Below are 12,656 nucleotides of genomic sequence, written 5' to 3' on the forward strand. Positions count from 1 at the left end.
GCTTAATGAGGAAGGTGTTTAACATGCAGCTGGGAAAACTGTTCCCCTGAACTTCAGCATTGTTTGAGAGCAGGAGCGTGCTGCAGAACACCCTCACATCTCCCCTTGCAGGGGAGCTGGGGCTCTGCTGTGTTTGACTCATCCCCACACTCCTTCCCTGCTCTGGCACTGACGGATTTCCACTGTCAATCTTCAATTCTTGGGCAACAAAAACAAAACATTCTCTGTCACCCCACAGTGGCCCTTATCCTGTGCTGGGACAAAGGACAAGCCCTGCCCAGCATTTCTTAGCTCACCTTGGTGGCAGGGGCTCCCTTTCTGGGCTGTGGGGTGCAGGGAGGGCCTGTTTGGGGTTACACAGCAGCACTGTCAGTTCTGATCCAGGAATTGCCCTCCCAGGGACCAGCCCCTGCTGCTCAGGCAGAGCAGGGTGAGGCTGTTTATAGCTGCAATGCTTAAGCTGCTGTTCCTGATTATGAGACAGACAAGAGCTTTAATGTTCCAGGACTGTTCCTCACACAGGAATTAGTAGCAGAGGCTTCACATTAACCTGTCCCCAGTCACTTCCTCCTCCAGGCCTTCATGGACTTACAGGGTGAACTTCAAACCTAAACATGGATCCACCATCCTGGCCAGCTCTGCTCCAGTTTATCCATTTGTCACTGTTCCACTCAACCCTTTAGCAATTTAAATTCTTCCAAGCCACTTAATTTCCTTGTGTCTGCAGCTCCACCACCGCTCCAGAAGTGCTGTGTGTGTGTAATTAGCAAACTAACACTCTAGGCTAGCAGAAAAACATCTTCCTACACTGATACAGCTCCTAGGACGTGGCACAACCCTAACACAGCAAAAACTCCTCAAGCATTTGCCTTCCCTGACGTCTCCTGGCTTTGTCTGGCAGCTCCTTTTATGCGTAGACGAGTGCAGATTTCTTCTGTGAAAACAGAGCAACACGATTTCTGAAAGAGAAAGGGGGAGAGAGGGCTGTGGGTGGTTGTTCTGGGGATCCATCTTTTCCATGTGCACATTGGGAAGGGCTGGAGAGCAGGAGCACCAGGGGACACACTGGGACACTGGTGCAGCTCCACTGTGTGTGTGTTTTCCTTGTCTAAGGACTAAAGAACAGCCAGCACTGGGAATAAACTCATTAAGGATCATTTACTGTCCTCTCCAACACCCAGGGCAGTGGAATGCGGTTTGGCTGCCTTGGGAGCTCAGGGAATGTGATTTGGGTTTTCTTGGGGGGGTGGGAAGGGATGCTAGGGGTTTATTTTATTTCTATGTATTATATTTATGCTGTTCAGGCCACAAACCCATCCCACAGCTCAAGCTGTGAAATTTTGGCACTTTAAGGAATAACTGAACAGCCTCCCCTCACCCCTTGCACAGCTTTCCTTAGAAATCCAAGGTCAGGGTGGAAACGCTGGTGCAGGAGGGATGTGGAGAGGCAGGACAGGAGCTGAGACCCACCTTGGGGGAAGGAAGGACAGAGGGAGGCAGAACAAGGTACAGAGCCCACCTTGGTGGAAGGAGGGACACAGGGAGGCAGGACAGGATTAAATGCAGGAGCCAGGGCTCACCTTGGCGTGCGCGGCCGCGCGGCGGCTGCTGCTGGAGAGCTCGGCCAGGGCGGCGAGGATGCCGAGGGCGAGGCCGATGCCCAGGGTGAGGAAGAGCCCCCCCAGGGCCGGGGGCTCCAGGGGCCCCCAGCGCTCCCGGCTCTGGCGCAGGCAGCTGCTCTCCCACCACTTGTTCCTCAGGTAGTCCAGGTCGCCCGACTCGCGCAGCTTGAGCACGGCGATGGACAGGGGCTTGGTCCAGGGGGATGCTTGGAGGGAGAGGAGAGAGAGGAGGATGGCAGAGATCCCAGCCATGGTTTAGTTAAACATTGCTAAAGGGGTCAGAGGTGCCGCTGAACGCAGCCCCGCCTGCCAAAGGCTTTTCTTGGCTAACAACGATCCTGCCCTGGTCACAGATCCTGTGAGATAAGGGCGGAGCAAAGGGGCTTTGGGAAGAGCATGAGCAGACTGTCCCCTGCTCTGCATTCCTGGGGCCAAGGACACCGGGAGACGGAATATTTGTGGATCAGAGTCCAAAGTGAGAGCCAGCGTTAATTCCCCACAGAGCAGTGACCCCGCCAGGCAGCGTTCCCAGTCTGTCCCCCCGACAGCAGTGCTGGCTCTGCCCCGTTGGTACCCAGAGGGGACAGGGACTCACCCTGGGTGGTGGCAATGCCGAAGCCACGCGCCCCGATGACCTCGGGGGCCCGGATGAGGTTGCAGTGGCGGGCGGCCGCCAGGTCCTGCGAGATGGACTCGCCGATGAAGGCGTAGTTGGAGTCCATCACGCGCTGCACGGCCTCCTGGTAGGTCTTGACCAGCACGTGCTCCCTCCTCTTCTCCATGTACTCGTAGATCATCTGGTGGATGGGGTTCTTGGAGTTCTGCAGCCCAGAAATCCAAGTGTCAAACCCAAGTGTCAAAAAATCCAAGTGTCAAAATATCCAAGTGTCAAAAAATCCAAGTGTCAAAAAATCCAAGTGTCAAAAAATCCAAGTGTCAAACCCAAGGGTGAGACAAGCACCAAAAAACAAGAAAAATCTGCTTGTATGTGCAAGGGTTGTGAAACAGTTTGGAGAAGAAGAGCCCTTAAACCATGTGTGAAGCCCTGCAAGCACAGATTGTCCCCCACACTGGGGACAAGCATCACACAGGGGTACAAGTGTCACAGATGGCAGCTGCTGCCCAAGGTACACAAGGGCAGCCCCTGATGGGCAGAGAGATTTTTAAAGGAGAATTCAGAATAAAAATAAGAACTCTGTGCCTGCTTTCCTGTGAGAAGAGGTGGAGGAAGGGCTGAACAGCACAATAATCAATAATAATAAACAATAATAAATATTATTTGAAGTATGCCAGGAAAACTGAGGGAGTCAGCAGTGATGAGGGTGTTGTAGGGGTTATAAAGCCTGAGCTGTGAGACAGCCCCAGCTCAGCAGTCCTGCAGCCCCTGTGTGTGGGCACAGGGACATTCTCTGCACCTTGAAGTAGTAGAAGGTCGAGGAGCCCTCCAGTGTCCCAAACTCCAGGTTCCTCTGCTTGACCAGGTCCTCGAAGGTCTGGATGGGGAGCTGCTCGCTGCCGGAGCTCAGCAGGGCCGTGAAGTTGGCGATGTAGGCGGCCAGCAGGGCCAGGGTGAAGAGCCACCAGACCACAGCAATGACCCTCACTGAGAGTGCCTGGGGCCTGGGGGTGGCACCTGCAGCACAGGGAGCCAATAAACCACCATAAATCACACAGGAGGGGATGTGGGGCCAGAGACACACCAAGAACTGCAGGTCCACCAGCCTGAGTTACAGAGCCTGCCCTTTAAATAACGGCAAACTGCAGACCCTGCCTGCAGCTGCACAGAGCCTGAGCCTGGAGAGCCCCTCTGTGCTGCTCTGGGCAGGGCTGGAGCAGCAGCAGAGGCACAAAGCTGCACAAACAGCTGCTCTGCACAAAGCAGCCCTGCCGTGCTCAGCTGGGTATTGCCCCAAGCAGGGGCTGTCCAGAGCAGAAAATATTCCCCACCTGCACAAGCCCAGCAGGTCTGTACTCACACCTTCCCAAACTGGTTTAGAGCTGCAAGTGTCCCTGCTAGGACACCTTTTCACCCCAGTGTCACAGAAGGAGCTGGGTGCACCATCATCATCCTCCCAGCTCACCTTGCAGGGCCAGTGCTCCCGCTCCAAACCAGAGGCTGTTCAGCAAGGTGAAGTGGTTCTCTTCATTCTTTGGCTCGTTCCATTCACAGGGGCTCAGTCTGTGGGAAAATGACAGGATAAAACCAGATATTCAGAGGGGAAAAAATAAAAATAATCCCCATCAGGAGATGTGGTGTTCCTCACAGGGAGATCCCACTCATAATGCTGGCTTAATCTGACAGGGTTTAAGCTTTCTTAGCCCCTGTACTAGAGCTGTACAGGAGGCTCCTGGAGCAAAAGGCTCCCTGGGACTTTCATAGGTGAGAAAGGCACTGACTTGAACACAATCTGGGAAAGGAATGCATTTGTACCTGGCAACAAGGAAGAGGCAGAAGCAGGTGAGCAGGTAAGCAAATAAAAGAGCTGTCCAGGTCTCCTTGCTGAAAGGGGACAGGAAGTGGAAGAAGGACATGTCCTGGGAGGCCGTGTCCTTGCGGAGCAGGATCCCAATCCCGGTCTGCAGGAAGGGCGTGGTGAAGGACACCACCTCCTCCCTGGCTGAGGTGACAGTCAGGGGGGCCACTGCAATGTCAGCTTCCTGCCCAGGGGATGAAAAACAATCAGCCACCAGCCCAGGGAACATTTCTGTCCACAAACATTTCTGTCCACAAACATTTCTGTCCCTCAAGCAGGTGCTTCCCTGGCTGAGTGGGCAGGTGCTCCATTATTGCAGAATAACAACAACTGTTTGATGACAATTTTGTCATCTGTGCCACACTGACAGCTGCTGTCCAGCACAGAGTAGATGCTCGCCTAACGATCACTGATGAGGGATTCAGTCTTGTATCTCACCTAGAGTATGGCTGGAGCTCTGAGAGTCTGACAATCCTCACTTCCTCATTCACACATTGCTTTTGTTGACTTTGACTTTCCCTGACACTGGAAAAGAACATTGGCCAGGCTGAGATCCTCTGGATGGAACTTTCCCAAGGTCTGGACTCCATTATTAAACTTAGAACTTCCTAATATTTTACTAGATATACTTTTTTGTTACTGAGAGACAAGGCTTAATACACAAACAATTCTTGTATTTATCCTTAGTTTTCTACTTCTTATAAATCTTTTCTACTGGCATATCTTACAGTTACAGCTTAGCTCTGGCTCTAAAGCCTGCCTTTTGCAGCTTTCCCAAAACTCTCTCATTTTAAAAATTCCCACAGAAATGGCATCACATCTCCAGGTCAACAGCCTTGGGATGTGACCCCCAAGGAACAGGACAAGTTTTCAATGAATATGGATTTGTATTTTGGGGTATTTAATACTCTTATATACTTAAAGATACTCATATATATTTATAGATAAAAGGACTCTGTAATCACCTGTAAATTCCAGTGTGTATTTGGGACTTGTCCCACAATAAACACACACTTTCTACCTTTAAACTGTTAGAGAGTTTTTGTCCCTCACAGTTGGATATGGGTGCTAGATCAACATCCATATTTTCAATAAATCACAGTTGGATATCGGAACTAGATCAATACCCATATTGGGAATGGGATGTACCAAAGTTATGAATATGTATTTGTATTTTGGAAACTCAGTATTGTACAGATAAAAGGACTCTGTAATCACCTGTAAATTCCAGTGTGTATTTGGGAGTTATCCCACAATAAACACACACTTTCTAACTTTAAACTGTTAGAGAGTTTTTGCCCATCACAGTTGGATATGGGTGCTAGATCAAAATCCATATTTTCTATAAATCAGAGCTGGATATGGGTACTAGATCAGTGTCCATATTTTCAATAACTCACAGTTGGATATGGGTTCTAGATCAAAACCCATATTTCCAATAACTCACAGTTGGATATGGGTGCTAGATCAAAATCCATATTTTCAATAACTCACAGCTGGATATGAATACTTGATCAATATCCATATTTTCAATAAATCACAGTTGGATATGGGTTCTAGATCAACATCCATATTTTCAATAACTCACCGTTGGATATGGCTGCTAGATCAATATCCATATTTTCAATAACTGACAGCTGGATTTGGGTACTAGATCAATATCCATAATTTCAATAAATCCCAGTTGGATGTGGGTGCTAGATCAATATCCATATTTTCAAAAACTCACAGTTATTGACATCCATATTTTCAATAACTCACAGCTGGATATGGGCACTAGATCAACATCCATATTTTCTATAAATCAGAGTTGGATATGGGCACTAGATCAACATCCCTATTTCCAATAACTCACAGCTGGATATGGGTGCTAGATCAATATCCATATTTTCAATAACTCACAGTTGGATATGGGTACTAGATCAACATCCATATTTTCTATAAGTCAGAGTTGGATATGGGTACTAGATCAAAATCCATATTTCCAATAACTGACAGCTGGATTTGGGTACTAGATCAAAATCCATATTTTCAATAACTCACAGTTGGATATGGCTGCTAGATCAACATCCATATTTTCAATAACTCACAGTTATTGACATCCCTATTTCCAACAAACCATCCCTGCAGTGGCTGAGAGCAGGCTGCCTTACCCTCCTGAGGATCTCCCCGATCATGCCGCTCCAGTTGCCTCCGGCCGCCACCGCCCCGTACTGGCCGTCTCCCACCACCCTGACGCGGTACTGGAAGCGCAGCATCCCCGCCAGGGCTGCCAGCAGCTCCATGCAGTACCCCTCCAGCTCTGCTCCCCTCACCATCACGTAGGGATCCTCCTGGGAGGGAGGGACACACAGCCACAGGGGTTAAACCCGGCCTTGGTAAACCCGCCCCGTTATTCCTCACCCCTTTATTTTTATTTTTTATTTTTCCTTTTTTTTTTCCTTCCTTTTTTTCAATTTTTTTTTATTGATATCAACATTTTCCCCATTTTCCATGATTTTTTCCCTCCCAAAATTCCCAAATTCCTGAAGTTTCCCGGAATTCCGGCAGAGCTGGGGAAGGATTTTTTAGGGTTTTGGGGATTTTTGAGATGTGAAATCCATGGAAATTCCCAGGGCTGCCTCAAACTGTGGGGTTCTCATTGCAGCCCACCCAAAAAAATTCCAGAATTCTCAAAATTCCCAGAATTCCCAAAAAAATCCCAATGCCCCCTTTAGTGCAGTTGGGCTCCTGCTGTGCTTTTGGGTGGGAAAAGGGGAATTAGCCCAAAAAAAAAGTTGGGAATTCTGGGGGTGGGGAAATCCCAGAAAATGTTGATATCAATAAAATTCCTTGTTTCTAGGCTGGGAAGATATTCCCTGGAGACATGAAGCACCCCCAGGGCAGCTGCATCCTGCAGGTCACAGGCACCACAGGAATAAGTGAAAAATCTCTTCTCAGTCTAAAAGCCAAATATTTTCATTTTGGCCCATCAAAGCCTGAGGTGAGGCACACAACAGGATCAGAAAATTCTCTGCTGCAGCTTCTCCTGCTTGTCTGGAGCACCTGGTGATGCATTTGGGGGATTTTATCCCTGGGTTTGTCCCTGTGTGACCTTTACATTGTTTAAATACAACAACACTCAGGGGACTGAGCCCCTCAGGTGCAGCCCAGCAGAGAGACCTGGCTGCCCCCCCAGAGCACTGACACTGCCCCCCAAATCCTCCCTGTGCCCACTGCAGACAGCTGGCACCTCCACAGCCCCCAAACCCTGCCAGGAGCAGGGACATCACTGCCAAACCAGCCCACGACCCCCCTGCACAGCAGTAAAATAAATTAAATAAATTCAAAGTGCAGCTCCAGCTGTTCCCTGCCCTCTCAGGACCTTACCAGGATGGTTGTGACAGTCAGGGTTGGAAGTCCCTCTCCTGCTCCCCGTGGGTCTGTGCCCTGCAAAAGCAGAAATTGAGGCACAGTTGGGTTTCAAAAGCCCCACCAGGCTGGGCCCTACTTTGGGGTGACCTGGCAGGTGCAGGGGGGTTAAACCAGCCCTAAACCGGCCCTAAACCAGCCCTAAACCAGTCCTAAACCTGCAGTGGCTGCTGCTGTTTCCTGACTAATTAATAAATCACAGCGTTTCACTTCATTGCCCGGTGCAAACAAAAATCGCTGCAAATGTTGCTGCACATCTTCAGACCTTCCCAAGAGACCAATCCCTGCTGCAGACAAAAGAATTAGCAGCCAATTAAGGTCTCATTAGAGAGCAATTCCAGGAGACACAGAACAGTTGGAAACCTGAGAGGAGGAGGAGGAGAGGAAAAGTGGATTCATTTCTGTGAGTTAAAGACACAACTTCCAATTTTACAGTCACCCACTCGAGAGGATTCCTCATCAAAGCCACTGCAGGGCAATTGTAGCTTTTTCTAGTGAAGTGTCAAATTCTGTGAGGTTTGTTGGTCTTAAATGTGGCTGCTTATTGTAAAATTACAGGGTGATTTTTCTAGACAGAGAGAGAGAGGATGTGTGTACGTGTGTGTGAATATACAATTATGTATAAATATGCAGTACAAAACATGCAAAAGAAACCTCAGTCCTTCCAGGAGCCAAAGGATCTTGGTTTAATTCTCTCTGTGCAATGGGAGGGTTTGAGGGATGAGTTTTGAGTGGAAAGCTGTGATCACAAGTTCCCCAACTCTACCAGCCATGAAGGCAAGGGCTACTGGCAGGTTCTTCCCTGGGGCACAACTGAATTCTGAGCTCTGGATAAAAAATTCAGTCAAAAAAAACCTCACAGAAACAAACAGAAGAAAACAGCACAGAGACACAGCCAGCCATGAACAGTGTACTTTAAATAATAACTCTTCCAAGAAGAAAATCTTTTACATTCTGATCACTATTTCTGAATTAAATATGTGAAATCATCTGCCCCACGCCTTCGTTAGTGGCTCTGCACTAATGAACTCAGACATACCTTACTCACAGCATCATCATTCCTCCCAGCTCCTGGAAAAATACAACAAAATCAGATTTGTGTGGGGCTTGTATTCACAGCTCCTCATCTCACAGGGCACTGAAATAATCACAACAATCACCCCCAACTCCCAAACTCCCCTTGTTTCCTCCCCCAGGGCACAAAAGAAGGCAGGGACAGCAGAGAGGGGCTGCAGGAGGTTCTGATGTCACTCAATGATGTCACTCATGTCCCTCACCCTCTGAGGGACTCCTGCACAGTCAGTCCATCCCTGAGGAGGGGCAGCACCAGCTCCTCTTCCTCACACAGCCCAGACCTTCCCCCTTTCCTGCCAAGCCCCATCTTCCCCCGAGGAGAAGCCAAAAGTTCCTCACCACCCACTTCCCACTGATTTTTCTTACTCTTCCTTTCCCCTATTGCTGGCATGTTCTGCATCTGAGATGCAGAATTAAAACCCCAATTTTGTCAATATATTGCTTACTAATTGCCCAGGATGATTTTTCTAGAATCTACTTAGCATTGTTCCTTGGACTCAGAGAATTGACGGCACAAAAGCCAAAAATCCCTCAAGATAAACTAAAAAATGCAGGATGTTTTCACTCTTTCAAGCAAAAGCTGTGAGTTTTTCTCTAAATATAACAGCATATTCATTCATTATGTATTTATTTTTCCTTCTTTGGTGTTACATTTTCTGGCCTTGTGCTGAACTCCACATTATTGTAAAACAAAACCTGTTTTTTCCCTCTCCACTACAGTTCTCCATGGGGGCTGGAAATCTCCACAAAGGAGTTCTCTTGTCTCCCTTTAGAAACCCTTTAAAGCTAGCAGCAGCTTTTGGAGGCCCCGTGGGGTTCCTTGGAAGGCAGCAGAGCCTTCTGAGGGCTCCAGCTCCCAGCTCAAAGCCCCTTTGTGAGCTCTCCTGAAAGGCCCAGGGGTGATGGGGCTGCAGCACCAACCCCAGGTCATGGCAGTGACACTGCCCAGCATCGAGGCTTCTGCTGGGAATCCTCCTGAAAATCCTGGGAATCCTCCTGGAAATCCTCCTGGGAGGCTGCAGCAGCACAGGACAAAGAGAAGGGCTCAGCCCTCCCTTCCCCATAGGTTGGTGGTTGCAGGAGGAGACTGTGGCTGTAAAAAAAATCAGCTTTTTCTTTGCTCCTGCTACCCTGAGCTTGCCCAGCCTTCCAAGGGGAGGCTTCTGCTGGGCTCCTGGGGAAAAGGCTCCTGGAACTGCTCAGGACTGGCCACCTCCCCTCAGTTTTCCTCCCATCCTCAGCACACCTTGCTGCAGCTCCAGGGACCATAAAACCACAGAAGTGCAGCTTTAACCACAACAACCACAGCTAAACCCACCCCTTTCCCTTGGCTTTTGTCTTCTTCCCCCATCTCTGTCATTTGGTTTTCAGCTGTAGCAGCAAAGGCACTTGGGGACATCAAGGGCACTTGGGGACAGCACTCACAAAGTCCCAGCCACCAGGTGAGCCCTGGGGAATTTTTTAATAACCCATTTGAAAGCAAATTCTGAGATTAGGACAAGATCCTGCAAGCGCTGGCAGGTAAAAACTGAAGGAATGAATGATTTAAATAAGAACAAAAACAGGTTTGGGGGCAGCCAACACTTCTGGATCCTTTTCCTCACCTGCCTGGCTGGATTCCCTCAGGAGCAGCAGGGCTGTGAGCACACAGGCTGTGAAGTGAAGTGATTTATCCATGGGAGCAGAAATTCCTGCTGCTCTACAGGAACCTTCCTGCTGGAGGTGAAAGGCAAGCAGTTAAACCTGGTTCTACAATTCCTCATCGCTGGGTGAGATCACTCTGTCCTGGATTTTCTGCTCCTTTTTCTGTAGAGCCTCAATTCCAAATGAAGTCTCCAGCTGAAAACAGTCACTGCTGAGCTCAGCCAGAACAAACACTAAAGAAAGGCTCTGGTGAAGTCCCCACTGCAGCAAAAAGGATTTGACAAACCTAAAAAAGGGCATTTACCCACTGGTGGTTCTCTCCCTGTGGGTTCCCCCTCAGGGAAAGGGCAGGAGAGGAAGCAGCAGAATTATTTTTAATGGTATTTCTTGTCCAACAAGATACAAGACACCATTACAACAGAAAGGATAAAAAATAAACTAAAAATGCCCAAGAAAACTTACCATTTATGAGAGTGTGTAGGCAAAAATATACTACCCATGGCATTACTTGTGGCTGACTGATGCTCAGAAAACACTGGATTTAGTGATCTTACCTCATCAGCTTTTAGGAAATTTCCCCAATCCTGCATCCTATGAAAACTCCTAGCATTACAGCTCAGGACTTTCCCACATTCATTTTCCCTAATGAGAGAAATAATTAAAACCTCCACAGAAGGTTCTTTCCAGGTTAAATTTCAATGCTGATTTTGTTGTTGCTGCTGTTAAAACATTCTGCCAAATGGGAAAATGTTGATCCTTGTGAAAGGATCCAGAGGAGAGGGCTGAGATCTGAGCTGTACATCAGCCAGCACTTGTGGGAAATGGATTTGTAAGAAATTCTCAAACCTGATAGAAAGCTTACACAGTCTTGTACATCTGCATGCAAATACTGAAATAAGCTGTGCTGATTTAGGAACGGAATAGAGATGACATTGTTGAGATTGAGGTTGAACTAGAAACAAATTTCAACAAGTTTCAACCTCTGGCCTAGCAAAAAGACCAGATATTTCAGAGAATTAGAGCTGTGAAAGATGCATTGTATTGTAACCAGGTTGGCTTCTGATGGAACGGTGTTGAGTTTTACATCTCTGGTGTCTCACAAGAGACTGATAATGGAATAAAAACTTCTAAAACATCTTTCAATTGCCCCATCTCTGTATAAGCTGAGAAAACCAACAAACACTGACTTTATCCTACAACTGCTTTTTAGACAAAGTAGCTGCTGACCCTTGGCTGTTGCCAGAGCAGCACCAAAACTGAGCGGCTGCATCAGCCACGAGGAAAAAAAATAATTGAAAAGCAGCAGCGGCCTTCAGGCTGAGCCAGGGAAGAGCTGTGCTTCTCCTGGTAGGTTTAGCCTCTAAATTCCTGTTCCTTTTCCCTTACAATTTGGTACCTTTGTTTCAAGTGGTGCCCAGCCTGATCAGAGCTGGTATTGCTGGCATCACCTCGAACAGAAAGCTGTTAAACACGCTGCTCATCTAAAAGCACAGACAGGGTGCAAATGGGGGTTAAAAAGCCAGGAAGGAGCCGGTGGCAGCAGGCTTTGCCCCTTGCCAGAAGCAGAGCACGAACTGAAGGCAGTTTCTCACTTACAGCGACTCCTTTGGGCCGTCTGTCTGTCTGTCCGTCTGTGGGTCCGTGCGGGAGCTGCTCGGGATGCCCGGCACAGGAGTGAGGATCCCGCAGGTTTGGGCATCCCGTGCTGGGTTAAATACCCGGGAGAGGAGGAGGAGGAGGAGGAGGAGGAGGAGGAGTGGCTCTAAACGCACCAGCTGGACCAGGGGGCACCCTTGGGGAAGGAGGAGACCTCCCCAAAGGAGAGCCTCTGGAAGCAGCTGGGTCCAGCAGCTGGATGCTGCATCAGGACTCACGGAATTCTCTCACTGTCCTGTGGCGTTGCTGTAAAATTCCTCCCTTTGGAGCTGTCCCCAGCAGCTGTGCTCATTTCCTGCCTGTTGATCACACAGACAAGATCAGCTTTGAAGGACACAATTGAATGTGCATTAGCAGTGCTGATGAAGGCCGAGCTGGAGGAATACAGACCATAAATCCACATCCAGCCATGTCCAGCACACTGCTCGTGATCTGGAGGCTCTGGATATCAGATCTTACCATTTAATGAGCTGAAATGCACATCCTGGAGTCTCAGGATGCACAGGAAGAGCAGAAGAATGAAGAGCAAATCCGGGACCTTCTGCTGACTTAAATTCCAAATAATTCTTAGATGCTGGAATAAATTCCACTTATAGGAATAAAAAATTGCATGATGAATGGTCTGTCTTATACAGTGTCACAAAACAAGCTGCAAAAATGGTTGCTATTAATTTAAAAGCAGGAGGGCAAATTTCACATGTACCCTAATGATTTCAATCCAGACACTGTTGGTTAAAATTCTGAACGAAGGTAAATGTTTTAAAGTGCTCCACGA

General features: G+C 48.3%; 1 protein-coding gene across 1 annotated transcript; it reads right to left on the reverse strand.

Moving 5' to 3' along the window:
- Nucleotides 1-857: 857 nt before the first annotated feature.
- On the reverse strand, nucleotides 858-10,273 carry LOC311162026 (putative glutamate receptor; the record flags this gene model as incomplete). The annotated part of the gene is made up of 10 exons (XM_084220129.1): nucleotides 10,186-10,273; nucleotides 8,547-8,578; nucleotides 7,466-7,525; nucleotides 6,250-6,429; nucleotides 4,054-4,280; nucleotides 3,704-3,801; nucleotides 3,038-3,255; nucleotides 2,218-2,443; nucleotides 1,581-1,828; nucleotides 858-959 (listed from the first exon to the last, which is right to left on the reverse strand). Exons 1-10 carry the CDS (start codon nucleotides 10,256-10,258, stop codon nucleotides 858-860), a joined length of 1,464 nt encoding a protein of 487 aa, XP_084076255.1. The 5' UTR covers nucleotides 10,259-10,273.
- Nucleotides 10,274-12,656: the final 2,383 nt, after the last annotated feature.

Source organism: Fringilla coelebs (assembly GCF_963513975.1).
Source record: "Fringilla coelebs genome assembly, chromosome: 22".
NCBI classification, from domain to species: domain Eukaryota; kingdom Metazoa; phylum Chordata; class Aves; order Passeriformes; family Fringillidae; genus Fringilla; species Fringilla coelebs.